This window comes from Cetorhinus maximus, chromosome 1, assembly GCF_964194155.1.
Source record: "Cetorhinus maximus chromosome 1, sCetMax3.hap1.1, whole genome shotgun sequence".
Classification (NCBI taxonomy): Eukaryota; Metazoa; Chordata; class Chondrichthyes; order Lamniformes; family Cetorhinidae; genus Cetorhinus; species Cetorhinus maximus.
Genome location: NC_135879.1, coordinates 203,448,405 through 203,475,664, shown reverse-complemented (window position 1 = coordinate 203,475,664; position 27,260 = coordinate 203,448,405). Strand labels below are relative to the sequence as shown.

The following is a 27,260-nucleotide window of genomic DNA, read 5'->3' as shown; positions in this document are numbered from 1 at the left end:
GCTTATTTTTAGGGAACCTTTTCTAGTCCCTCTCCATTTGGGGTGAGCAGAGGGTATTCTGACGAGGACTCTTTAAGGCTATGGGTGGTGAGGAATTCAATGAAGTGGTTAGAGATAGACTAAAAATTTACTTCTTGGGTTCTTTATCTTTAAATTTCTGGCAGTAGGGTAATGCAGTTAGTGAATGGTAAGAACTACGTTGAACATTTAGATAAAGGTGCAAAGAGTTGTATGTGAACAAACTTGGTGGATCGGTGGGCTGAATTAGTATGGAAATCGTAAGCAATCAGTTTTCCAAAATTGATAAATGGGTATTTCGAAGTACTGAGAAACAGTCTAATGGGAGCTGTCATGTTGTTAAATATTTGCATTACTTTGTACTTGTCTTTTTTTGTACAAATGGATACATAGCAAGTTTGTATAGTCAGCTTTCTTTTCACTGTTTTTACATTAGACCAGTTAGGGTCAGGAACTGTTGGAACCTGGATAGACACAAGAGTGAGGCAGTGAGCTGTAATAAATAAGCAGCAACCCTCAGTTAACTGCTGAAATGTGACGATCTGACTCTTCAGAATAAAAGTGGAGATGAATTGTAAATTGAGGGTTATTGCTCATTTATTGCACCTCTGCTGTTGGGTCTATCCATGCTGCAACAGTTCCTGATCCTTGCTGGTTTGATGAAAAATGGCAAAAATAAAGCTGACTGAAAAAAAAATCTTGGTGTGTATTTCTTTTACAAAGAAAGAACAAGATGTCAAAAATTTCAGCTTAGCTTCTTGATGTAATTTTTATTGTTTGGCGACTTTTTTAAAATTCAGCCGTCAGGTTTGTTGCTTGTGCCAGTTTAATTTAAGAAGCCGATGGTGTCCTACTCAGTTAGGTGCACTTTCTTAAATTGCTAATGGCTCCAATTAAAAAGCAGAGGTTACCTATAATCTGAATAGGCTCCATGTCTTTCCACTCGGCCTAAAAATTCTTACCTAACAGAACACTTGCCTAAAAATTCGCAAATTGTGTGAATCCTTACATATACAAATGTGTATTCTTGATGTGAACATGTGATTCATAATTGTGCATTTAAACTACGTCTCATTATCTAATAAGTGTTCTTTCAGTTCACCTGAAAACTTGCCTTTAGTAGAAATGACTTAAGAGAAAACCTTTGAACTGAACTTCGCTTTCTAAGTGTTTTCGAGATGGAAAATACAGTTGAACTCCCTCGCTGAGAGGGATATTTTGTTACAGCTGTGCCAGGTGGTGCAATGAAGACAGAATACATTGTCACTAATGAATTTTAAATAAAGATAACTGATACATTGCAAACTTTATTATGTATTTATTTGTTATAAACCATATTTATAGTTGTTGGCTGAAAATTTATGTTCCTTATCTTTAGCTGGCAGTATATTTGCTGTGGTCTTTAATGTTTTAACTGAGCTTAAAAGCTGTGATTCTCAGGTCTTTTGACGGAATGGTATAATCATGGTATAGTATATGTTTAACCAGTAAGGGAAAGGATTGCTGTAATTATATTGTTAATTCTTAAATTGCGTAACTCTAAGGGCAGAATGAAAAAATGCCGCCTCTGGATGGTAAGTCTGCTTCCGGGGACTTCCAGTCATTGAAAGAGTCTGCTATTTATTAAAAAAAAATGTAAAATTAATGAATATATTCCTGGAAAAAATTACAATGTGTGGATTAACTTTTGTGTTCAAATTGTCAGATTTTCAGAAATTCAAAGTGAAGGAAATCAAACTATTTAGTAATCTTAAACAAAAACAGAATTACCTGGAAAAACTCAGCAGGTCTGGCAGCATCGGTGGAGAAGAAATCAGTTAACGTTTCGAGCCTTCACGGCCGTTAACTGATTTCTTCTCCACCGATGCTGCCAGACCTGCTGAGTTTTTCCAGGTAATTCTGTTTTTGTTTTGGATTTCCAGCATCCGCAGTAGCTTTTAGCTTTTTGTTTTTATTTAGTAATCTTATAGGTCTTCAGAGTGTGAAATAAACGCACTAAATTGTGTCCCAGTAACTGTTATTTAAAGGTATGTTTCAAACCCTTTTTTTTATTCATTCATTTATTCATGGGATGTAGGCGTCAATGGCTAGGCCAACATTTATTGCCCACCCCAAAATGCCCTTGTTCAGAGGGCATTTAAGATTCAACCACATTGCTGTGGGTCTGGAGTCACATGTAGGCCATACCAGGTAAGGACAGCAGATTTCCTCCCCTAAAGGACATGAGTGAACCAGATGGGTTTTTACAACAATCAACAATGGTTTCGTGGTCATCATCAGACTTCAAATTCCAGATTTTTATTGAATTCAAATTCAATAATTCGAACCTGGGTCCCCAGGGCATTATGCTGGGCCTCTGGATTACTAGTCCAGTGACAATGCCACTACGCCATTGCCTCTCCATTGTCACAGTGCACACACCAATAAATATTTCAGAGAACATATTTGATTCATGACAATCTTAGATTTTACACTATGTATGGAACTTATAATTTAAAAATTGATGTGCTGTTTGTACATGCAAATATATTGCTTAATTAAAGGAAGTTTATTATGACAAGTTCAATGTGTCATAAAACCATTAATTGGTGCAGCACAGAAGCAGGCCATTGGGCCCATCCTGCCTGTACCTGCTCTTTGAAGGAATGATCAAATAGCCCCCACCTCTTCTCCCCCCCGCCCCCCCACTTCTTCCCTAGAACAGCGCAAATATTTGTATTTTTCAAAAATATATACAGTTCCCTTCTGAAAGATAATATTGGATCTGTTTTCATCACCCTCTCGGCCACTGCATTCTAGATTATCATTACTCGCTGTGCTGAAAAAGAATTCTCATTTCCCCTCTGGTTCTTTTGCCAATTGCCTTAAATTTGTGTCCCCTCATTACTGACTCTCCTGCCAATGTAAACAGTTTCTCCTTATTTACTCTTATGAAAAACCTTCATTTTTAAGACGTCTTATTAAATTTCCTCTTTAGTTTCTCAGCTTTGAGGAAAGCAACCCTAATTTCTCCAGTCTCTCTCTATGTAACTGCAGTCCCCTCTTCCCTTGTTTAATTCTGGTTAATCTGTATTGCACCCTCTCTCAAGCCTTGAAATCCTAAAGTGTGGTGTCCAGAATTGAGCACTATACTCTAGCTGGAACCTAACTAGTGATTTATAAGGTTTTAGCATAACTGTTTTGCTTTTGTACTCTACTAATAAAGCTAAGGATGATCTCAATTTTTTAACAGCTTTATCAGTTTGACCTGCCACCTTCAAAGATTTCTGTATCTGAAGCCCCTAGGCCTCTTTATTCCTGAACTGCCCTTAAAGTTTGTACTACTTAGTTTATATTTTCTCTTCTCATTTCCAAAAGTGCATCACTTCATGCTTTTCTGTCTTATGCTCGTACTGAAAAGTTTAAACATTTTAATTATGCAAGTATCGTCCCACTTTTGAGCTTTACAAGGTTTTAAATTTCAAAACGGCTGCTGGAGTCAATGTTCTTGGGCTATTGCCAGTATCAATCTGGGGGAAATTGTGTCATTGAGCTTTGTGTTGGTAGAAATATACGGCTACTGTATTGAGCTTCAGTTACAATTTAATCCAATGAATTTGCTGCATGCATTCTGTCTCACATCATATCATACAATTTAATCCAATGAATTTGCTGCGTGCATTCTGTCTCACATCATATCATACTTGTCCATCATCCCTGTATTGGCTTCCCATCCCTCATTACACCAAATCCTAATTCCTTATGTTACTCTATGCCCTATTTCTGCAAACTCTTCCTGAAAAACTGAGTTAGTCTGACTCCAACCTTTTCCCTTCTGGCACCCTCCCCCCGACCCCCAACCACCCATTCACTCCTATATTGATAACTAACAGTGCTTTCTCTGGCATCTTGATCCCTAGATTTACCATTTACCCCAAATGGTTTTCCACCCCTCCCTCCTTTTAAAAATCATCCCAGAGCTTTCTCTTCAGCCAAAGTATTGATTATGCCTCCTCATCTTCCACTTCCTGGATTGGTGTCTGCTTCCTCTGTGAGGTGACCTAATAGAGGTGTGTGAAATTATAAAAGGTTTTGATAGAGTGGATGCATGAGAATGTTTCCTCTTGCGGAGGGGGGAGGGGTTTTTTGTTACGATGGTAGATTTAACTGAAGAGAAATGGGAGGAAACTCAAGTGGAGCATAAACACTGGTATGGACTGATTGAGCCAAATGGCCTGTTTCTTGACTCTATATTGTATCTGTGTGTGTAAGAGCTTTCTTGTTGAGAGAGCAGTATCAGAGCAACTTCTTGTTGTAGAGTGCCATATTCACTTTAAAAAGAAGTAAATTCCCTGCGTATTCTGATCTCGAATCTTATAATAAACCCTTCAGTATTCTGCTCTGACCTCAAAAGTACTGCAGTTTCCATCTCTATTATTTTGGCATTATGCTATTATTAATTCGTGTCTGGAGAGTGAATAAATAATCTTATTTCAGGTGATAGGATCTGTCTCCTCATTCTTTTGGATGAATTGCATTCAAATCCAAAGTTCCCTTACTTGCTGGTTTTCTGATCTTGAATATTTGGAGCTTGATCTTGGTTTGTGTGTAATTGTTTCATGGGAGCTTCTCTGATACTTGCCATCTTCATGAAAGAGCTGAGGCATAAATTCAATTTTTGGCTGTTTTAAGAGTGAGAAAATGAGAACAAAGGACTCGTGGTTACTGTGGACAAGTTTCCGGAAGAATTCTGATGGAAGTACTGTAGTTGGAAAGCTTAAAATGAAACAATTCAGATTTTTATCGCCCTTTGGGACATCACAAAGCACTTGACAAACAGTGAGGTACTTTTTAACTGTAGTTACTGTTGTAGGAAACAGCAATCAATCTGCATAGAACAACTTGGAACAGATTGCAATACTTGCTTGGTCTCTTAAACTGGAATGTGACCTCCTTGTTTTGGTTCAAAATGAGCTTAAGTGCAATTTATAAAAAAAAAAGTGGAGTGGGAATCACAGCATTAAGAAATCAAAATAAAATTTGACTGAGCATAGTACTAAGGAACCCAAGTCATAAGTCAGAGGATCAGAGAACGCTGCCTGGTGACTAGAGCCATATAAGATGATTGTGATTGCTGGAGTCCAATCATCTCAGCCAAAGGATATCACTGCAGCATTCCCTCAGGACAACTGTTCATCAATAACCTTTCCTCCATCATAAGACAAGAAATGTGCTTGTCGCTGGTGATTGCACCACTTTCAGCTTCATTTACAACTCCTCAGATAATGAAGCAACCGTCCAGCCATTGAGAATCGAGAAGAAAGCTCACCAGTGGCTGGAGGGAAACAAAGCAAAATGGTCGCAGTTATTGCAGGCCAATCATCTGAAACCCAGGGGATTGCTGGAGGAGTTCCTCAGGGTAGGCCCAACCATCTTCAACTGCTTCACCAATGACCATCCCTCCAGGTCAGAGGTAAGGCTGTTTGCTGGTGATTGCAGAGCATTCAGTGCTATCCCCAACTCCTCAGATACTGAAGCAGTCCATGTCCACATGCAGCAAGACCTGGACAACATCCAGGTCTAGAGCTGCTAAGTGGCAAATATTATTTGTGCCACACAAGTGCCAGGCAATGGTCATCTCCAACAATAGAGAGGCTAGCCACCACCTATTGACATTCACTGGCATTACCATTGGTAAGTCTCCCACCATCAAAATCCTGGGGGAATGTCATTGATCAGAAGCTCACCTGGTCAAGCTGCATGAATATCATGGCTGCTAGAGCAGATCAGAGGCTAATTATTCTATGTTGTGTGACTTGCATACGAACTCCCCAAAGCCTCTCTTGCTATGAGGCATAAGTCAGGAGTGTGATTGAATACTCTCCACTCGCCTGTTTGCGTGCAGCTATAACAAAATGCTCATGAAACTAGGCATCACCTAGGCGGTCTCCATTACCTGGAAGAACAAGGACAATTGATGCATGGGAACACTATCACCTCCAAGGAATCTCCTCCAAGTCACACACCATCCTGACTTGGAAATACATCTCCATTCCTTCATTGTTACTGGGGGAAAAACACTCGAGCTCTCTACCTAACTGCTTTGTGTGAGCATCTTCACAAGGCCTCCGGTCGTTCCAGTTCCAGGCCCATCAGCGCTACACAAGAACACCCAGTGAAGAACAATTATTGCTCAACTAGCCAGCAACACCTACATCCCTCTTGAGTTGATGTTTCATTGGTTTTGGTATCTCTTGGAGGATTCATGAAGTGCATGCTATGTCTGAAGGTCTGTCATGTTCTGGCAGCTGATTATTGTGAAATTGTTATTGTACCCTTCCCTCAATTTAAAAAGAAACCTCTAGTTGCAGTATCCATCCATTCTTTTGGAAAAAGGTGAATTCTGGGCTTTTTGTGCATTTCGTAACATGATCACTTTCTGGTAGGAGCGACAGTGGCAATTTTTGTCCTGTTGTTTCTAACAGTAAAATTGAAATGGCTAGCCATGCTCTTTTTTTCTGCAAGATTATAGTCCATATGTATGTATGCACATGAGTGTATGTATGCACATGAGTGTATGTACACACATATATAATAACAAATTGACACATGTAGCTCCTATCAAAAAAATGATAATGTTATGGAATGCACAAAAGCACAAAATTCGCCATTTCTATGTGTGTAGATATGGCAACTGCATGCACTTCATAATGTAATTGACAGTTGTTGGAAGACTTAATTCCAAAATTGCTGACTAGCAATTTTAACTATCAATGAAATCCGAATTATTCCCCAAATTTTAAAAGAAAAATATGAGAAACTGGAAAAAATATTTCTGCAGTACATTTTTAAATTATCATTGAGTATCTGAACTGAATGACACTAAACAATTTTGTTGTAAACATTGTTACGAAGGTGTGTTATATAAAATATTAATTTATAATGTAATCAGCTGAAAATATATTACTTTATACTGTCATCGCCTGGGCATACATATGTATTGAATCTTTCTGAAAAGAGCACTTTTCCTAAGCAAAGGACACTGGCTTACAGCAGCTACTGTGTAGCATTCGCGAAGAACACATGCTGCTTTTATAGAAACACAGAGACTATGGAGCTCTGAGAGGTTACGTGATTTGCATGGTCAGAGAGACTGCCACAGGGGCAACAGCCTTAGCCCATTTCTCTCTCTTCTGAACTTCTCTCGTCAAAGTTGAACTGTTTGAGTTGAAAAACCTGCCAGAAGACCTTGTTGCTGCAAATCGCGAGTTATTAAAGAAGAACTCCGAATCAACCAGCCACAACTGCAGACCGACTGTGGAAAGGGGCCTTCCAGCTGTAAACAAGTCTCTAGACAATCCTTGAAAAATTTTTTCTGACTTCTTACTTGGCCTAGTTTCTAAGCTGTGATACTCTGCAGAGCTTTATCTCTTTTTGTGCATGCGTGGTAGGGTGGGGGTGGGGGAATTGTGTGTGCGTGCACGTGTGCGTGCTCCTGCGTGCGCATATGTGTGTGTGTATGTGTGTTTTTGTATTAGTGGATAGTTGGGCACATTTGCATGTTTTAAACCTTTCGTTAATAATTTCTCCATCTTTACCTGAGTGAGTTTAACTAAATTTACTTGTTAGATTAAGGAACCTGGCTGCCTTATTTCTTGCATTAAATTAAATACACATATTATATTGGCAATATCACCTCCCTTTAACTCAGGAGTAGGGCAGAGAGGAGTCAATCTCCCACCCCCACTAACTTGGTTATAACAACATGCACCACCTTACAGAATAGTGCACATGTTTTACATATGCAGAGTATTTAGTCTTGCATTGTTATAAAATGGTATATGCGTCAATTACAGAAGGGAGATTGCTACTGCAAAGCACATGCAGTTGTGACATTCTGAACTAGACCCAGTAGAGTGCTTGTTTGGCTGGAAGTATTGCAAGTATTATTTTTGTTATGGTAATCATGCTGTGTGTAAAGGAGCCCAATTATATTATAAAATTTATTGATTGATTGTAGGAAGGGTAATATGTTGCATAACACTAGGATCTACATATACCAGAGCTGCCTATGAAAGTTTGTGTCGACCAAGGTACAGAAATCTTTGTGAAAATCTTTTGTGATCTTGCTGTACCCATTCTTTACTGCTGTTTTATTTCTTTACAAGTTTTCCTCACAGCAGTGGGCAAAAACTTCTTTTGTGGGGCTTGGGCAAGGAGGGTCTATCTTTTGTAGGCTGTATTGGTCGTGTGTGCTGTGTATTCTTGTGAAGCACGTCATCGAGTTTTCCCATAAGAATCTGCAACAAATGCAAAGGCAGACTTGACTGTCTTATGTAGCTAATGCAGAGCTCCCCCTGCTGTTGACTGAGATATGATATTTAATTGTGATAACTTCATGTGTGTAGGAATCTCGAATTTCTTGCAACATTCTCGATGTCAGTGGGGAACTATATCTTGAGAAAGACACAAGAGGGCTCCATGTTCTCTCTCCCAAGCCATTCAGGCATGGAGTAACTGGTGAAAGAGATGGCCATCTTTGCCGGGCCCAGAAACAGACACAAGGAGGTCCTCTGACTTGCCTGCCTCCCGCTCCATACTGGATGATTGAAGATCAGAAGTATTGTACTAAAATGCAGCAGGAAATTGCAGAGCAACCTATTTAAGTAAAGGAATAAGTCTGCAACGCCTCGCATTGCCTACCCATGTGAAATAAGTTTGAATTTTAAGATTGGACTTGCACCATTGGAAATATTAATCTTTGCACGTAACTTGCCTTGAAAAACATGTATGAAAACTAAGTAAGGTAACAAGATTACATGAATGAAAGTTACAGAAGATTGAGGTTTTCAAAAAGAAGCAGCTTTTTGCTTTTGTGCTGAGCAACCTGTCTTCCCTCGGATCATTTGATGAATTTCAAAAATACTAATAAGTTGTAATTAAATTAATAATTATATTGTTAAGTTCATGTATACAACTGGGCTGCTCTTGATCACTTTTGAGATGGCCATGGTTGTATTTTTCTTATAGGCTTATTTAATGAAGATTATAAAATTTGTTATTTAAAATACTCATCCAAATTTTAAAGTAAAATATTTTAAGAACGGAATTTATGGTATTTTAACCTTTGTGATGGTGTGAATAGATTTAATGTGATCTTATTTTTTTTAACAAAAGTGCTGAATCAGAGAGTTTTGTTGCATCCCAGCAATTTTTACAGCAATAATTATTAACATAACATTGTATAATTTCATGGGCACAAATGTAGTATTGTAGATGAATGTGACCATGAAAATTTCTGCTAAGGCTGTAAAATGTAATGTGTCCTGTTCAGCACACTTAATTGCCCTAGTTCAGTTACTATTTGAAATGTAAAACTTTACACTAACCTGGGTAAGAACCTGCGCAATTTCTGACAGCAACCAATGTAGAATACAACGACAAATTGCATTTAATGTAGTAAATACAATGACAAAATGCCTTTAATGTAGTAAAATGTCACCAAAACACTTTATAGCAGCATTTAGCCATAGTCCACAAAGGACCACAGGCATCTCTTCCATTAGAGAGAAACAGTTGATTTTATATGCTTGAGGGGCAAACGTGGGGCAAGGTGAGGAAGCAAGCCTCCATAAATTATCACAGCGAGTATAGAGATTAAACCCGCGCCATTGGCATCATTCTGCATCACACTCCAGCCATTTAAACAGCAGCATTATCAGAGAATTTGCAGCAACCACGCATCTGCATAAGGATCTAAATGACCAAATGTTTTGTCAAAAGAAGTATGACTTAAGGGTCTGGAGAGGAGAGAGAGCAATAGAAAGTCAGAAAAGCTTAGGCAGGGAATTACAGAATCACAGAATCTTAATGGCACAGAAGGAGGCCATTCAAATTCCAGTGGTTGCAGCCACCAACAATAGGGAAAACAAAATAGAGGATGCTCAATGACAGAATTGGAACACAATATTCTCAGAGCATTGTTGGGAAGGAGGAGCTTACTATGGCTGGCAGTGGAGAAGCATGGTGTAGGCATATGAAAGCAAAGATGACCATTTTAAATTTAAGGCATTACTGAAATGTGAACTAGCATGTGAGACAAGGGATGATTATTGTACAGGGTGTTGTGCTGTTTAAGATATAGACAGCAGAGGATGAGCTCAGGTTTAAGAAGGTGGGAAGATGGGAGGCTGGCCAGGAAAGCATTGGAGCAGTTGAGTCTGGAGGTAACCAGAGCGGGCAGCAGATTTTGGCAGCAGATGGCCTGAAGCAGGGAATGAAATGGGTGATATTACAGAGGAGGAAGCCAGCTGTGTTGGTTGTGGGGAGAATATCAGGTCTGAAGTTCAGTTCAGGGCCATATAGGACAGAGTTGTGAACATTCTGATTCATCCCAGGGAGAGGGATGGAATTGGTGGTTATGAAATGGAGTTTGTGGCTGGGGCCAAAGACACAATGGCTTCGTTTCCCAATATTGGAGAAAATTTCTGCTCGGCCAATACTGCATGTTGAAAATACTGAATGCTAAATGGTAGGCTGTTGATGGAGTGATTGAGAGAGGTGGTTGTGAGATAGAGCTGAGGGTTGTCAGTGCTCATGTGGAATGTGGTACATTTTCCAAAGGGCAGCATATGGATGAAAAATTAGAGGAAGCCAAAGATATAGATCCTTAAGATGCCTCCAGAGTTAATGATGTAGGAGCGAAAAGAGAAACTATTAAATATATTTTTCTGGTTATGACTGGATAGATTAAAATGAAACCAGGAGAGGGCAGTCATGTTAAGTTGGAAGTTACAGGAGAAGCATGGGAGAAGGATGGTATGGCCAAATATTTAAGGCTTCAGACAGGTGGAGAAGGATTAGGAGTAACAAGTCATTTATGACTGATAAATGCTGTGGCAGGGGCAGAAACTTGTTTGGAGAGGCTTAGGCTTTGCAGGAATGATGGTCAAGGATCTGGGAGGAAGCAGCATGTAAATCAACTTGGGAGAAGAAAGGGAGGTTAGAGAAGGGGGAGGTAGTTTGCTGGGAGAGATGGTGAAGGGTGGGGATTTTGAATGGGAAGGTGTTCACAACAGATTTAAAAGGAAGTGAGACACTATGGATGAGAGGGAACCATTTATATATCCTAACACGGTGGTCAGGAAGAGGAGATACATGGGCAGCAGTTCTGTGAAAATAGGATTGAGAGATCGAGAGATGAATCTCCTGGACAAGATGAATTCTGATAGGTAATAAGAGTTTCTGGTGTTTGTACTGGAAGTTTAATGAATAAGTTGTATTTCCGCATCTGATTGTTTCAAGTTCTAGTAAAGTTCTTTTCTTGTGTATGATTCTTTTTATTCTCAGCCTCTTGCACAACACAGTCACTTGTTTATAGAAAATGAGGTGCACACTGAAATGAGTCTTCCATAACCTACCACAAAATACAAGCAACTAAAGTCAGGACACATTGTTCAAGCAGTGTTTTACCTGAAAGTTATTTTTCCTCTCTCTCTCTCTTTCTCTCTCTTCCTCCCTCTCCCCCACTCCCCCCATTCAATTTTCTTTGTTCCTCAAGAGCATTGACTCACACTGTAGTGTCGTTTCATTTGAGCCTGCACAGTGACTATATTCTGTTTTACATTGTGTTATTGGAGGCATACCTTTTGTAGCGCCCCTTTGTCATAAAGTCACAACATCCTTATAAAAATGCCAACATCCTAGAAGCTTAAAATGAACCAGGAAGGAAGAGATTAGAAGGGTAATTGAAGCTAAATTGAGGAGAGAGGTTTTGAAGAAATTTTCAACCATGGAGAGATTTCTGGAGGTAGTTCCAATGGGTAGGCCTTAGTTGGTTGAAGACTCTGCCTTGGGTGTTGGGTGCAAGGTAGGCAAGGAGGTGATTAAAACTGACAACAAAGATTTTGAAGTGAGTGCATTGGAGAACATCGGTAGTCAGTTGAGATTTTCTGTGATGGGCAAGTGGGATAGCATTGGTGAAGAGGAATTTGCTTTACTGCAGTAGTCAGTGGAATATGATGATGAGTACTTGATTTTGTTTTAATTTTTTTCCTTTGGCCTTCAAAGCCCAGAGTTCCTGACATCAGTTTATCATGTCTGCTGCCATCCTGGCTTAGGGCAGCTAATTCGGCTTCGATGACTGGTAGAACATGGCCTATGTAGAATGGTTCCCCATGGGATGCTTTTACTCATTAATGAACCAGAAAACCAATTTAATGCATATAAAGCAGGTGAGGTCACGCTCCTGACTTCCCAAAGCCTGTCCATCATCTACAAAGTGCAAGTTTGAAGTGTGATGGAATACTCCCCACTTGCCTAGATGAGTGCAGCTCCCACAACACTCAAAAATCTTGACAACCACCCAGGACAAAGCAGCCTGATTGATTGGCACCCTATCCACAAACATTCACTCCCTCCACCACCGATGCACAGTAGCAGCAGTGTGTACCCTTCTACAAGATGCACTGCAGGAATTCACCAAGGCTCCTTAGATAGCACCTTCCAAACCCATGACCACTACCATCTAGGAGGACAAGGGCAGCAGATAGATGGGAACACCACCACTTGCATGTTCCCCTCCAAACCACTCACCACCCTGACTTGGAAATATATTACCGTTCCTTCACTGTTGCTGGGTCAAAATCCTGGAACTCCCTCCCTAAGAGCACTGTGGATGTACCTACACCACATGGACTGCAGTGGTTCAAGAAGGCAGCTAACCACCACCTTCTCAAGGTGAAACTAGGGATGGGCAATAAATGCTGGCCCAGCCAGCGGAGCCCACATCCCGTGAATGAATTAAAAAAAAAGCAGGTGAGGTGCACAACCGTATGGAAGTCATTTTATATCTGGCGGAATGATAAATATCCCTCTTCAGCAAACAGCCATTATTGGCTCTTTTTCCCTATTGATTATGTATGACAGAAGATTGTTGGGAGGTGTGGTAGGTATAAGGGCCCTTCTCCTGCTTCCCAAGGTTTGCCACACTATAGAATGGACATTGAGGAAGGCCAGTCAAACAATCTTGTGCAGTTGAGAATTGATTTCACAGAAGAGCCAGTGAGCGGATAACCTGCAGCCTTTGATATAGTTGGGTATTGATTGTGGCATGGAGTATATAAGGGTTCAAGTAAATTTGAACTAATGCTGTAGTTTAACTTCAATATTTTTCACTTTTTCAGTGATCCTTATGTGAAGTTGTCCTTGTACGTGGCTGACGAGAACCGAGAACTCGCTTTGATTCAGACAAAAACAATCAAAAAGGTAAATTTTTGGATTTTTTGTAATTGTGCCAGGAGTGCCAAGAATTGACTCTGTCCCTATAGAGACTGATAACTTTTAAGAAGAATTTTGAACTTCTGGTGTCTATAACTGAAAGCATCACACAACAAGATTTCAAGCTTTAAGACTTTTACTGTAACAGGCACATTAGAAGCAATGAAGACAAATTCTACTTGAAACTACAGAAAAGAACTTTGCCCACTTAACCCACACACCCAAATTCATAGATAATAGTTGTGCTTCATACTATCTCTTAAGTGGTCGCTTCATTCTGGAGCAATCAGGCCAAAGTGATTCTTGGCTCCTGAGGGCTTCCTTTCTTTTCCTTTCCCAGCTGGATTACAACTGATAGCAGATCTGACTTTCACGGTCAGGGACCAATTGGAGATCCTTCCTCTAGCCAAGCTAGGTGAATTTTCCATCTCATTTAAATCCTCAAATTTGGTGTCTCCAATCTGAAGATGAGCTCCCGTCCACGTTTCACATGGTGACTGGTAGGGCCAGAATTCTCTACTCAAATTGCTGGACAAGTTGCATCTTTCTTTCTGCTCTCCCTCCTCACCTTTCTCTCTCTCCCTGTCTTTCTCTCTGTCTCTCTCTCGCACACACTTTCTCTGTATTTCTGTGTCTCTCCCCATCTCTTCCTCTCCCCCTCTCTTCCTCTCCCCCTCTCTTCCTGTCTTCCTCTCTGGCTGGCGCCTGCTCGACTGCCTGCTCTCGCGCTCGACTGCCTACTCTCGCGCTCGCACTTGACCGTTTACTCTCTTTCTCTGACACCTATGTGGGGTTGTAGGGACAATCAAGCAGGCCATTAAAGTACCAATAACAGAAACCTTAAGCACTTGATACCTCAACCTTGTGCAGTTAAACATTGAAACGTTAACAAAAGAGATCGTAGAAAAGAAAACTTCTTATAACCTCTTAGAGATGTCAGTCAAGCAGAATCAACACCAGTACGCTTGTGTAAACAAATTCACTTTCACAGTCCTTTTATAATAGTCTGGGCATTCAGTCTTTCTGATGTTATAGTAAGTTATTTTTTCTGTGATCTCTTTTGTTGATGCCCCAATGTTTATTTGCATAATGTTAAGAGGTCTCAAGGAGGCTGGTTAGTTCAGTTGGCTAGCCTGTGGTTTTAGAATAATGCCAACAACACGGGTTCAATTCCCATTTCAGCTGAAGTGAACTTATGACCTACCTTTTCGCTCTGTTTCTGTGAGTGAAAGCAATGGCAGATCACCACTGACCAAAAAAAAACTGCCCAGGAAACAGCTCAGGATGAAGCATCAGTAGACAGTGAGCCAAGGATCTGCCTTAAGATAGAGAGCACATGAATGAATGAAGAGGTGTCAAGTGCTTAATGCTTCTGTTATTGAGAGGTTAATGATCTATTTAATTGACACTTTTATGGGGCTGTGGGAGCATATCAAAAAATTATGAATGGTTTTTTTTCTAAGCATTTTCACACATGGTATTGTTACCAAGGGGTTCAGTGATTCTGTACATAGTGAAAACTAGGTGAGTGGGCCTAGAAGTGTCATGAGCTTGTATGGAGGGTATGAGGGGCGTCATTTGGCATTGAGTGGCAATGGGAGCCATAAGGGGTTATGGGAGTGGGTGTGGGGCAAGAATTGGCATGGAGGTTTTAAGGGGCCATGGTGGTAGGTGGGGATGTATGAGTTGGCATGGGGACTATAAAAGGCAATTGGATTGGGTGGGGAGGGGGGATGGTATGAGTTAGCATGGCGCATAGGAGTGGTGCATAGGCAAGACCTTTAGAATATAAATTTCAAAAGATTCCTGAATTCAGACTTGATGACTTCTCTGAGATCCATGAACCATGAGTCATGGAGAAGCTGGCCTGACTCCACGAAAATTTGGGGGGGTGGGGTGAACGATGCCTATTCCCGCAATGGAGTCGGTCAGGTCGGGAGAGCAGGGTGCAGCCTCTTCGTTTGTACTCTTATCCTATGCCAGCAAAAATTGGGGGCACTGGGGATGGGGGCAGGAATCCCAGAATCTAGCCTCACCTGCCATTTTTAAATGGCTCTGGGGTTCTTCTGCCTCTGCGAAAATCCGGCCCTAACAGTTTATCCACAGTCAACACACCTACTCTGGTCATTGTTTATAGGTGTGAATATCTTGCAGCACCTTCCCAGTAAGACAACGTGAGCCGCACTTTAACCTTTAACAACCAAGCCACCCAACCCTCACCATATGTTTTCTCTACAACTCTCTGGTCAAGAAAGTAAGAGCCCATGGGATCCAAGGCAAAGTGGCATGTTGGATCCAAAGTTGGCTGAGAGGCAGGAAGCAGAGGGTGATGGTAGAGGGATGTTCCTGTGGCTGGAAGTCTGTTTCCAGTGAGGTTCCACAGGGCTCGGTGCTGGGGCTCTTGCTGTTTGTGGTGTACAGAAATGATTTGGACTTAAATGTAGGGGGTATGATCAAGAAGTTCGTGGATGACATGAAAATTGGTAAGGTGGTAAATATTGAGGAGGATAGCCTTAAACTGCAGGAGGATATCAATGGACTGGTCAAGTGGGAAGAGCCCTGGCGAATGGAATTCAACCCGGAAAAGTGTGAGGTAATACAGTTGGGGAGGGCTAACAATGGAAGGGATTACACTATGAATGCTAGGACCCTGTAAAGTACTGAAGATCAGAGGGACCTTGGTGTGCATATCCATAGATCCTTGAAGGTAGCAGGGCAGATAGATAAGGTGGTTAAGAAGGCATATGGGGCACTTTTCCTTTATTAGTCGAGGCATAGAATACAAGAGCAGGGACGTTATGCTGGAACTGTATAAAATGCTGGTTAGGCCACAACTAGAGAACTGCGTGCAGTCCTGGTCACCACATTATAGGAAGGATGTGATTGCACTGGAAAGGAGATTTACCAGGATGCTGCCTGGGCTGGAGGGTCTGAGGTACGAGGAAAGATTGGATAGGCTGGAGTTGTTTTCCTTGGAGCAACGAAGCTTGAGAGGGACCCTGAGAGAGGTGTATAAGATTGAGGGGCATAGATAAGGTGGATAGGAAGGCACTTTTCCCATTAGTAGAGGGGTCAATATCCAGGGGGCATAGATTTAAGGTAAGAGGTAGAAGGCTAAGAGGGGAGTTGAGAAATCTTTTCACCCAGAGGGTGGTGGAAGTCTGGAACTCGCTGCCTGAAAAGGGTGGTGGAGTCAGAAACTCTCATAACATTTTAAGAAGTATTTAGATTTCCGCTTGCATTGCCATAGCCTCCAGGGCTATGGGCCAAGCACTGGAAAATGGGATTAGTATAGTCAGATCTTTGTTGACCGGTGCTGACATGATGGCCGAAATGCCGCCTCCTGTGCCGTAGACACCTATAAGCCTTCAACAGATGACCATGCAATTTCAGTCTCTTCTTGGCTACTTTCTTCGATGCTTCCACAGTCTTCACTGACCCCTGACTGACTTTTTCCTGACCTTGTCCCTTCTCATCACTCCACATATCTATCTCAGCATCTGCATCTCGTTAGTATCCAGTTGTTGTTCCTTTCTTCTTGATGTTGTTCAGGTTTCTGCATTATATAACAAGGCTGGTCTCACAACTGTTCTGTACATTCTTCCTTTCAGTTCCTGCGGTACTTTTCTTTCTCGCAACACTGCACTGCATTTCTTTCAGTTACTCCAACCAGAGCTACTCCACTGCTTAATTTCCATTGCCATACCTCCATCTTCTGCCATCACTGACCCCAGGTATTTGAAGCAATCTTTTTTTAAAACAATATATAATCTAAATTTAATTATATGTAAATAATATTAATATTAATATTATTAATAGTTGTCATTCTCAGAGATTCCAATCTATATTGCAACTTTGAGTCAAGCTATTGAAAGTAAAATGGACCGGTTGTGTTTTTAAAAATTATTTCATGGGCGTAGCCAGCAAGGCCAGCATTTGTTGCCCATCCCGACTTGCCCTTAAACTGAGTTGCTTGCTAAGCCATTTCTGAGGGCATTTAAGTGTCATTTGGAATGAGGAAATGGGTAACAGTTTGGAGCTTATACCTTGATGTGTAGCTTCCACTACTGACACCTTAAAGCTTGATTGAAGTAAACTTTTCAGAAGAGCAGCGCAAGTTTACTGAGGCCATATTGTACAAAGTTTGACCCAACCTGCCATAGGTTGATCATGATTTGAGTCTTAAGTATTCTCTTAGCAAACGCAGCAGGGCAAAAACAAATGAACAGAACCGCCTTCACAAAGTATAATGTTCAAATGAGTTATTGTTCACCAGCTGTATTTTCAGCCTTCCGTCCAACTAGGATCTTTGTCCAGCTACCTGCACGTGTCGCAGGCATCTGAGTTGCATTGTACATTAACACTGCCCAGCAGTAAGGCATGATCTCAATGCCAAATTTGTAAAGTAGCATCCTATGTCAGATCAGATTTGCATTATGCTAGGAATGAACACTTCTGAGTTTTATTGACTTTAACCCTCATTTCATAATCTATCTTTTGGGGTGTAATCATAAGGCTAATTCCATTTTAACCCCCACATGACAAGGCTTTTATGTAATGTATTATTTTTCAAAGGAGATCCCTTCTGTATTTTTTTTAAAAAAGATGCTGGAAATCTGAAATAAAGTCAGAAACTGGTAGAGAAAGTTGGTGTTTATTGCAAGAGGAATGGAATATAAAAGTCAGGAAGTTTTACTGTTACTGTACAGGGCCTTGGTGAGACCACACCTGGAGTACTGTATACGGTTTTACACTCTCTTTGAAAAAAGACATAATTGTGTTGGAAGTAATTCTGAGAAGGTTCACTTGACTCACTCCTGAGATGAAGGGCTTGCCTTATGAAGAAAGGTTGAACAGGTTGGACCTATACCCATTGGAGTTTAGAAGAATGAAACATAAGATCCTGAAGGCACTTGATAGGATGGATATCGGGAGGATATCTCCTTTTGTCGGAGAGACTAGAGCTAGGGGGCACAGTTTAAAAATAAGAGGTCTCCCTGTTAAGATGGAGATGAGAATTTTTTTCTCTGTGGGTCGTTAGTAGGTGAAACTTTCTTCCCCCGAAAGTAGTGGCGGCTGGGTCAATGGATTTATTCAAGGCTGAGTTAGTTAGATTCTTGATAGACAAGGGAGTCATAGAATCACAAAATCTTTACAGTGCAGAACGAGGCCATTCATCCCATCGAGTCTGCACTAGCTCTCTGAAAGAGCATTCTACCTAGTTCCACTCCCCTGCCTTATCCCTGTAACTATACACATTCTCTCTTTTCAGATGGCATCTAATTCCCTTTTGAATATTTCCATTCAACATGGCTCTACCACCCTCTTGGGAAGTTCATTTCAGAATCCAACCACCGTCTGGGTGAAAACATTTTTCTTCACATCACTTTTAGTCCTTTACCAATTGTTTTGAATATTGGTCCTTGATGCTCTTTTGAATGGGAACAGTTTCTCACTGTTTACCCTATCCATACCTATATCAAGTCTCCTCTTAGCCTTCTTTACTCTCAGGAAAACAGTTCCAACCCCTCCAATCTAGAATCATTCTTGTGAAACCCTCTACAATGCCCTCTACCCTCTACTCTCTACAACGCCTTCACATCCTTCCTCAAGTATGGTGCCCAGAACTGGACGCAATACTCCAGATGAGGCCTAATTAGTGTCTTATACGAATTCAACATGTCCTCCTTTCTCTTGTACTCAATGCCCCTATTAATAAAACCTAAGATATCAAATGCTTTATTAACTGCTCTCTCAACATGCACTACCATCTTCAATAACATATACACCGAGGTCCCTCTGTTCCTGCACCTCCTTTAGAGTTTCTCCATTTTGTTTTGTACTGTCTCTCTGTATTCTCCCTGCCAAAATTAATCACCTCATACTTCTTTGCGTCGATCTTCATCTGCCACTTATCTGCCCAATTCACCAACATGTCCATGTCTGTTTGAAGTTCAAGACTATCCTCATCATAGTTGGCAACGTTTCCAATCTTCATGTCATCCACAAATTTTGAAATCATGCCCTGCACACCACAGTCTAGCTCATTAATATATATCAGGAAGAGCAAGGGCTCCAACACTGACTCCTGGGGAACTCCACTACAAACATGGTTCCAATCTGAAAAGCACTCATTTATCACTACTCTGTTTCCTGTCACTCAGCCAATTTCAAGTGCCTACTTTCTTTTTTATTCCATGAGCTAGAATTTTGCTCACAAGTCTGTTGTGTGGCACTGTATCAAATGCCTTTTGAAAATCCATATATGCCACAACAACAGCTTTGCCCTTATCAAACTTCTCTGTTACCTCCACAAAAAATTCCAACAAGTTAGTTAAACATGATTTTCCCTTAATGAATCCATCCTGGCTTTCCTTAATTATTCTGCACTTGTCTAAGTGACTATTTGTCCTGAACTACAGTTTCCAGAAGTTACCCTGTAATTGAAGTCAAACTGGTCATTTGCAATTCCCTAGTCCTCTGGCACGTCCCCTGTGTCTAAAGAAGACTGGAAGATTATCACTAGTGCCTCTGAAATTTCCACTCACTTCCCTCAGTACCCTTAGATGCATCTCCTCCGGCCCTGGTATCTTATCTATTTTAAGCAAAAATAGCCTTTCTAACACCTCAATTGTAAATTCTTCAAGTGTACCAGTTACCACCTCTCTCACCTCGGCCTGGGTAGCAGCTTCTTCCTTTGTAAAGGCAGATACAAAGTACTTGTTTAATACCTCTGCTATTTCTCCTGCCTCCACATGCAAGTCCCCTTTTTTTTTATCCCAAATTGGCCTTACTCTGACCACCCTTTTATTATTTATATGCTTATAGAAAACCTTGGGATTCCCTTTTATTTTAGCTGCCAGTCTCTTTTCATGCACTCTCCTTGATTTTCTTATTAGTTTTTTCACTTCCCCTCTGGTCTTTCTATATTCAGCTTGATTCTTCATTGTATTTTCTACTTGACATCTGTCGTACATGCACTTCTTCCTTTTCATTTTCACCTCTATCTCTCTTGTCATCCAGGGTGTTCTGGATTTATTTTTCTTACCTTTCCCCTTCAAGGGAATACACTTTGACATTGCTTGCAATACTATCTCTTTGAAGATAGCCCATTGTTTAGCCACCATCATTTCTGCCACCATTTGATTACAACTTACTGGACTCAGATGCTTTCTCATCCCATCGAAGTTGGCTTCCCCCCAATTAATTATCTCTGCTCTGGATTGTTCCTTGCCCTTTCCCTTGGCCAACCTAAACCTTATGATACAATGGTCACTGTCCCCTAAATGCCTTCCCACTGATAGATGATCCACTTTGGCCAACTCATTCTCCAGAACCAGGTCCAACAGTGCCTGCCCTCCCGTTGGACCGCAAACACACTGCTGCAGAAAATTATCTTCACGTTCCAGGAACTCGTGCCCCTCTTGTCTATGTGCACTATTCCTATCCCAGTCTATATTTGGATAATTGAAGTTTCCCCATTGTAATTACTCTATTTTCTTGCACCTCTCTGTAATTTCTTCACAAATTTGTTGCTCGACATTCCTTCCACTGGTTGGCGGTCTATATGCTACAACGATCAATGTTATTGCAACTTTTTCATTCCTTATCTCCAGCTAGAGAAATTCCGTCCTTTTCCTCGCTGGGACATCCTATCTCTCCAGCGCAGTAATGCCATCTTTAATCAATACCGCCACTCCTCCCGTCCACTTTTCTTCCTTACCTGTCTCTCCTAAACACCTTGCACCCAGGAATGTTTAATGCCCAGTCCTGCCCTCCTTTGAGCCTGGTCCCTGTTATAGCAATAATATCACAGTTCCGTTTGTCAACCACATGTAATTACAGGCACATGTAGTTCACCAATCTTACTAACTGCACCCCATGCGTTCACATACATGCACATTAGGCCTGATTTGGGCTTTTTTACTTTCCCTTTTACTCTGACCCCATCTGATGACTTACTATTGCCTTCTCTAATTGTATCAAACTTTTCAAGTATCCTATTAACCTTGATACTACTCTCTGATATATGGTATACTTCCCACTACCAGCTCTTCTCCTCACCACCCTTTGTTTTTCTTCAGGTTCCCACCCCCCTGCCAATTTAGTTTTAAGCCTCCCCAACAGCACTAGCAAACTTCCTCGTGAGGACATCAGCTTCAACCCTGTTAAGGTGTAACCTGTCCTCCTTGTGCAGGTCTCACCTGCCCCAGAACCAGTCCCAATGCCTCAGAAATCTAAAGCCCTCCCTACTACTCCTTTTCTCCAGCCACTTGTTGAACTGCTCAATCTTCCTTTTCTTATGCTTACTAGCACGTAGCACTGGGAGTAATCCTGAGATTACTGATCTTGAGGCCCTGCTTTTTAATTCCCTTCCTAACTCCCTAAAATCTGCTTTCAGGACCTCATCCCTTTTCCTGCCTATGTCCCAATGTGGGTCACGATCTCTGGCTGTTCACCCTCCCGCAAAACAATGTCCTACATCCGCTCTGTGCCATCCTTGACCCTGTCACCAGGGAGGCAACATATCATCCTGGAGTCACGTCTACGGCTGCAGAAACGCCTGTCTGTTCCCTTAACTATGCACTCCCCTACCACTATTGCTCTTCTACTCTTCTTCCTTCCCTCCTCTGCAGTTGAGCCACTTGTGGTTCCATGAACTTGGCTGTTGCCACATCTCTTTGAAGAACCATCTCAGTCACCAGAATCCAAAATGGAAAAGCAGTTAGAGCGAGGTAGCCTCAAGGGATTCCTGCACTACCTGCCGGTTTCTCTTAGATACTGTGGCATTCACTCATTCCCTTTCTGCCTGTGTACTACTTAGCTGCCGAGTCTAGAAAGGCCTATACTGACCAACCAATCGACTTAGGGGACTCCTGTGATGTAACTTTTAGATTTAATCCATAAATTTATGGGCTTCCCTGAAGCCAAGTAACAGTCAGTTTACTGGAGGCTGAGGAAAGGTAGAAAGTGAAAGGAGCACCTCCTTCCCTCTTCAATGAATCTCCTCACTTAACAAACTCCAACTTCAGCACTCTAATGCACACAAAGCAGCCTGTGCAGGCAAAAGCAGTGCTGGAGAAAGTCTGTTTCTATACTCCCTGATTCAAGCTTCTGAAAACCAGTTTAAGCCAGTTAGTGAGCTAATTAACTGGCTTCAGCTCCAAGCAGAGTCTATGTACCCCTGATTTAAAGTTGGACTGAACCTTAACTTCTCCCAACCCAAAGAGCAACCTGTAGTTAATTGCTAAATTAAAGAAAAGACTAGACTTTAGATAGAATTAACCCTTAAATTAAATTAACACTTAAAACTTCAACTTAAGCACGCTAATGCAGCCAAAGCAGCACTCCAGTCGAGGGTTATGGAGAGCAGACAGCAAAGCAGAGTTGAGACCACAATCAGATCAGTCATTATCTTATTGAATGGTGGAGCAGGCTCTAAGGGCCGAATGGCATACTCATGCTCCTTGGTCCTATGTTCCTATAATACAACCATGGGAATTCCCAGTCGCAGCTGCAGAGGACAATATCTATCCCCCTGATGATACTGTCTCCTATCATTACCACATTCATTTTCACTCGAATGCCTTGCATCATTATGTTGCGGTTTATTTATCACCCTGCAGTTCTTGTTGTCAAAGCAAGTACTTTGTACCTGTTGATCAAAATCAAGAAGGGAGGCTCCTCATTCACAACATGATGGAACCCCATACACCGCCCTGTCCCTGACCATTGGTCAACTCAAGTTCTGCTTAATCTAAGGTGTGCGACTTCCTCTTGGAACAAAGTCTCCAGTTAACTATTTCCCCTCCCTAATGCCCAGCAATGTCTGCAGCATGGGCTACAGTTTAACACCGCTGAGCTGAAGTTCCTTGAGTTGTGGACACTTACTGCAGATACGGCTGTCTGACATTGCAGTGCTCTCCATGAATTCCCAAATGCTGCACTTACAGCACACCACCTGTCCTGCCCGTCTGTGTAGCATTAATTATTTATTTGATTAGCAAGTTAGTTGGTAACTTAAGGGGAAAATAATAGCAAGATAAGTCTCCTGGCTTTGTGATGAATGAAAAATATTCACCAGTTACTGAAGCTAAAACCCAAAGAAGATACTGGAAATCCTCAGCAGGTCTGGCTGCGCTGATGACCTTTCATCAGAATGTTAACTCTTTCTCATTCCTCGGATGCTTCATGACCTGCTGAGGATTTCCCGGATTTTCTGTTTTTATTTCAGATTTCTAGCATCTGCTGTATTTTGCTTTTGTATTTGAGAACAAAAAACAGCACCTACTTTCCTCGCAACACCAAATTACTAGTTGCACCAAATTCCTGACTTCAGTACTCTGTTTGTGAAGCACTCGGCTCTTTGGCCACTCTGCTTTTCACAGAGAGAAATTGTTGACACACACAAACTACAGAAAGATGGGAGTTCAGGGTGAGGCTAGGGTAGGCCAGTGGAAGGGAGGTAAGTGGCAGAGGCAGCTGATCAGATGGCCGTGATCTTAATGACAAAGAAGTACATGAGCTCCTTGCATTTATTGCTGGAAGTGCGTGTGGTGGAGATGGGGGAAAGGGTTTAAGAAGACGGGTTGCAGTAGAGAAAATAAACTAGTGGTTAAATTTGCATTCCAGGCTGAGCTAGCCAGATATTGAAGTGAATGGCTAAACCAGTTGTCCGCCATATCTGTTCAAGTTCCTTGGACATTAAGACTTCTGCCAGCGTGAGACAGAGTTATGGTTTTGTTGGAGACTTGGGCATCAAAGGTGGAGGCGAGGGTGCACAGGTAAATCAGTAATGTCCAGTTGAATAGCTGGCCAAAGGCTAAACAGTTGGCATTTTGAAACCGCAGTTTTAAGTGAATTGGGGGTAATTTTCCCCAGGAGTGGACAAGGAAGAGAGGTAGGTTTGGGAGGTGGAAGGGCGATGTGGGTGATGAGTGATAAAAGGAAGTGAAGAGAGGTTATCTGTGATTGAGAGAATAGATGCCATTGAGTATGTTCAAGCCTGAGGTGGGCAGATTTTTGATTGACGAGGGAGTTGAGGGTTATTGGGGGCAGGCAGGAAAGTGGAGTAAAGGCCACGATCGGTTCAGCCATGATCTTATTGAATGGGGAACAGGCTCAAGGGGGCCTACTTCTGCTCCGGCTTACGTTCTGATGTGGACAGACCATGTGAGTTCGCAAGACCAAGGGAGTTGGGGAGTTCATGTGGTAAGAGAGTTTAAGGGAGGGTGGGGGGGGGGTTAAGAGGGCAGTGAGCTCGGGAGTGAGAGTATGATGAGTTGGTATGATTGAACTCATCAAAGATGAGAAGTCATTCAGCGCAGAGGTTGAGGGAGGAAAGCAGTGAAGATGCCTTGGTGAGAAAATTTTTAATGTAGTTGGCAGTAGAGAGCGAGGATTTTAAATGAGAGGGGTAAACATACTTCATACAAGCATGTGAATTAAGAGCAGGAGTAGGCCATTCAGCCCCTCGAGTCTGCTCCGCCATTCAATAAGATCACGGCTGATTTGGTTGTGGCTTCAACACCACTATCCTGCCTACCCCCGATACCCTTTAACCCCCTTGTTAGTCAAGAATCTATCTACTTCTGCCTTAAAAATATTAAATGACCATGCCTTTATCACTCTCTGGGGAAGGTTGTTTCACAGACTCAAGACACTCTGAGAGAATAAATTTCACCTGGGTGGAACAAGATGAGATGCTCAAAGGAGTAGAAAGAGCCAGGTGCAATTTAATGATAAAGAGTCACAATGACTGAAGTTATCATCACTTCTTAGCCATGTTTTTCTTGAGGCGATGATGTTCATTGATGGCAAGGGCCTTGTTCACAGTGAATGGTTTTTCTGGAGGGAGATGTGGAGAGGGGTGTTGGGATTGTTCCACTGGTATAGACCACAGGCAGTGGGAGGGATAAGTTGGAAGGGAAGAAGATGAGGCAGGGTGAGCCTGGGCTGGAAGGTCAGCAATATTGTAGGTTGGGGCAGTTGGAGTTACTGCTTATAATGATCCAGCACCGACTGCCTTGATGAGCCCCTCGAGAATGTCAAGGGAGGCACAAAGATATTGCTTCTTGTCCTTGTGTTGTCTGCTCTTTGCTTCATTTCTGTTACTGTAAAGACATTTCTTGTCTGGTGGTGCTGTGCTTTAACAAATTCTCTGAATTAAATTTTCACTTGACAGAAAGCACTTTTTGCATATAGATTTATAACCACCACATGGCAGCATGGAGTTCTGCATAGTGCTTGTTTTTCTGCTGTTATCTAATTGAAAACATTGACCGGTTGAGCTATAAGAAATATTGACACTGTGGCACATTTATTTTAAGCATGATTGCAGTTTTAATTTAAGTGAAGGTGACTTCATTTTAAGAAACAATTGAATAAACAAAAACACTATCTAAAACAAGTTTATGTCTTAAATATTATAGTTCTTGAAGAAAGAAAACACAATTGCCATGTTTTGTACGGAACTGTCCAAAGTTTTAAGGTTAGATGTGTTCGTTGTTTGTACAAATCTGGAAGTAAAACTGATGGGCACAATTATCTTTTGCAGACGTTAAATCCAAAATGGAATGAAGAATTTCTTTTCAGGGTGAGTACTAACAATCTTATGAAACCCCTTTCCATTCTCCTTCACCCTCACCTACAACAAGTCTGAGGGACTCATGGACACCTTTGCATTCAAGATTCAGACCATCCAATCAGCTACCTCAGCCAATTCCCTCCCTTCCTCTAGCCCACCAGGCTAAACTTACTCTACAGCTGCCCCCACCGTCCCCACCCTCCCTACTGCCCAGTCTTGAACTCACATTTTTCTCTATTTTCTCTCCCGTCTTCCCTCGTGCCCTTTCCCAGCTCACCTTGCCCATGAGACTTACCACCTTCTCCTTCTCCCTTCTTCTGATTTTTATAAACTCTTGACTACCCAACCAGGTTTCCATGTTAGCTGGTAACGTTAACAGCTCCCTATCCTCAGGTATTGTCCCCTGCTCCAAATCTGTCCTCATTTCCCCGCTTTTCAAAAGATCAAACTTTCACTCTTCCACCCTTTCAAACTACGCCAAATCTCCAACCAGCTTTTCCTCTCCAAAATCCCTGAATTTGCCATTGCCTTCTTAATTGGTGCCCACCTTCCGTGAAACTCCATGTTTGAATCTCTCCAATCAAATTTCTGCCCTGGCACAGTACTGAAATGCTTCCAATGAGATCCTTTGTGATTGTGGCAAAGGTAAACTGCCCACCCCTGATATTCTCAACCCGTCTGCAGCCTTTGACCATCTTCCTCCAATACCTCGTGCAAATGTACACTGATGCCATTCAGTTTGAACTCGCCACCACCTCTCTGAACCCCTCCATTGTCTCCAAATTATCAGCCTGCTTGTTCAATGTCCAGTACAGTGCTGGATGAGAAGGAATTTTCTTCAACTAAATGTTGAGAAGATGAAAACTGTTTCTCTGGTCACTACCACAAATTCAGTTTATAGCTACCAATTCCATCCCTCCAACTGGTAACTGTCTGAAGAGGAATCAGACTGTTGACAACCTTGGTGTCATATTTGATCCCAAGATGAATTTCTGACTACATATCCGCACCATCATTATTTTCTTTTTTTCATTTATTCATGGGACAAAGGGGATTGACGTCATTTTTTTATTGCCCATCCCTAATTGCACTTGAGAAGGTGATGGTGAGCCACCTTCATGAACCATTGCAGTCCATGTGTTTTGGAACACCCAAAGAGCTGTTAGGAAGGGAGCTCCAGGATTTTGACCCAGTGACAGTGAAGGAACAGTGACATAGCTCCAAGTCACAATGATGTGTTGCTTGGAGGGGAGCTTGCAGGTGGTGGTGTTCCCATGCATCTGCTGCTTTTGCCCTTCCAGGTGGTAGAGCTCACGTGTTTGGAAGGTGCTGTTGAAGGAGCCTTGGTGAGTTCCTGCAATGCATCCTGTTAATTGTACACACTGCTGCCACTGTGCAT

At 41.8% G+C, this 27,260-nt stretch overlaps 1 protein-coding gene across 2 annotated transcripts in view; it reads left to right on the top strand.

Moving 5' to 3' along the window:
* The window catches only part of nedd4l (NEDD4 like E3 ubiquitin protein ligase), a 426,083-nt gene that overhangs the window by 154,107 nt on the left and 244,716 nt on the right, over positions 1–27,260 (top strand). For both annotated transcript variants that reach the window (XM_078551960.1, XM_078551971.1), the window contains 2 exons: positions 13,182–13,263; positions 25,832–25,870. In XM_078551960.1, the coding sequence (XP_078408086.1) occupies positions 13,182–13,263; positions 25,832–25,870 (121 nt within the window). The remainder of the gene's footprint in view (positions 1–13,181; positions 13,264–25,831; positions 25,871–27,260) is intronic.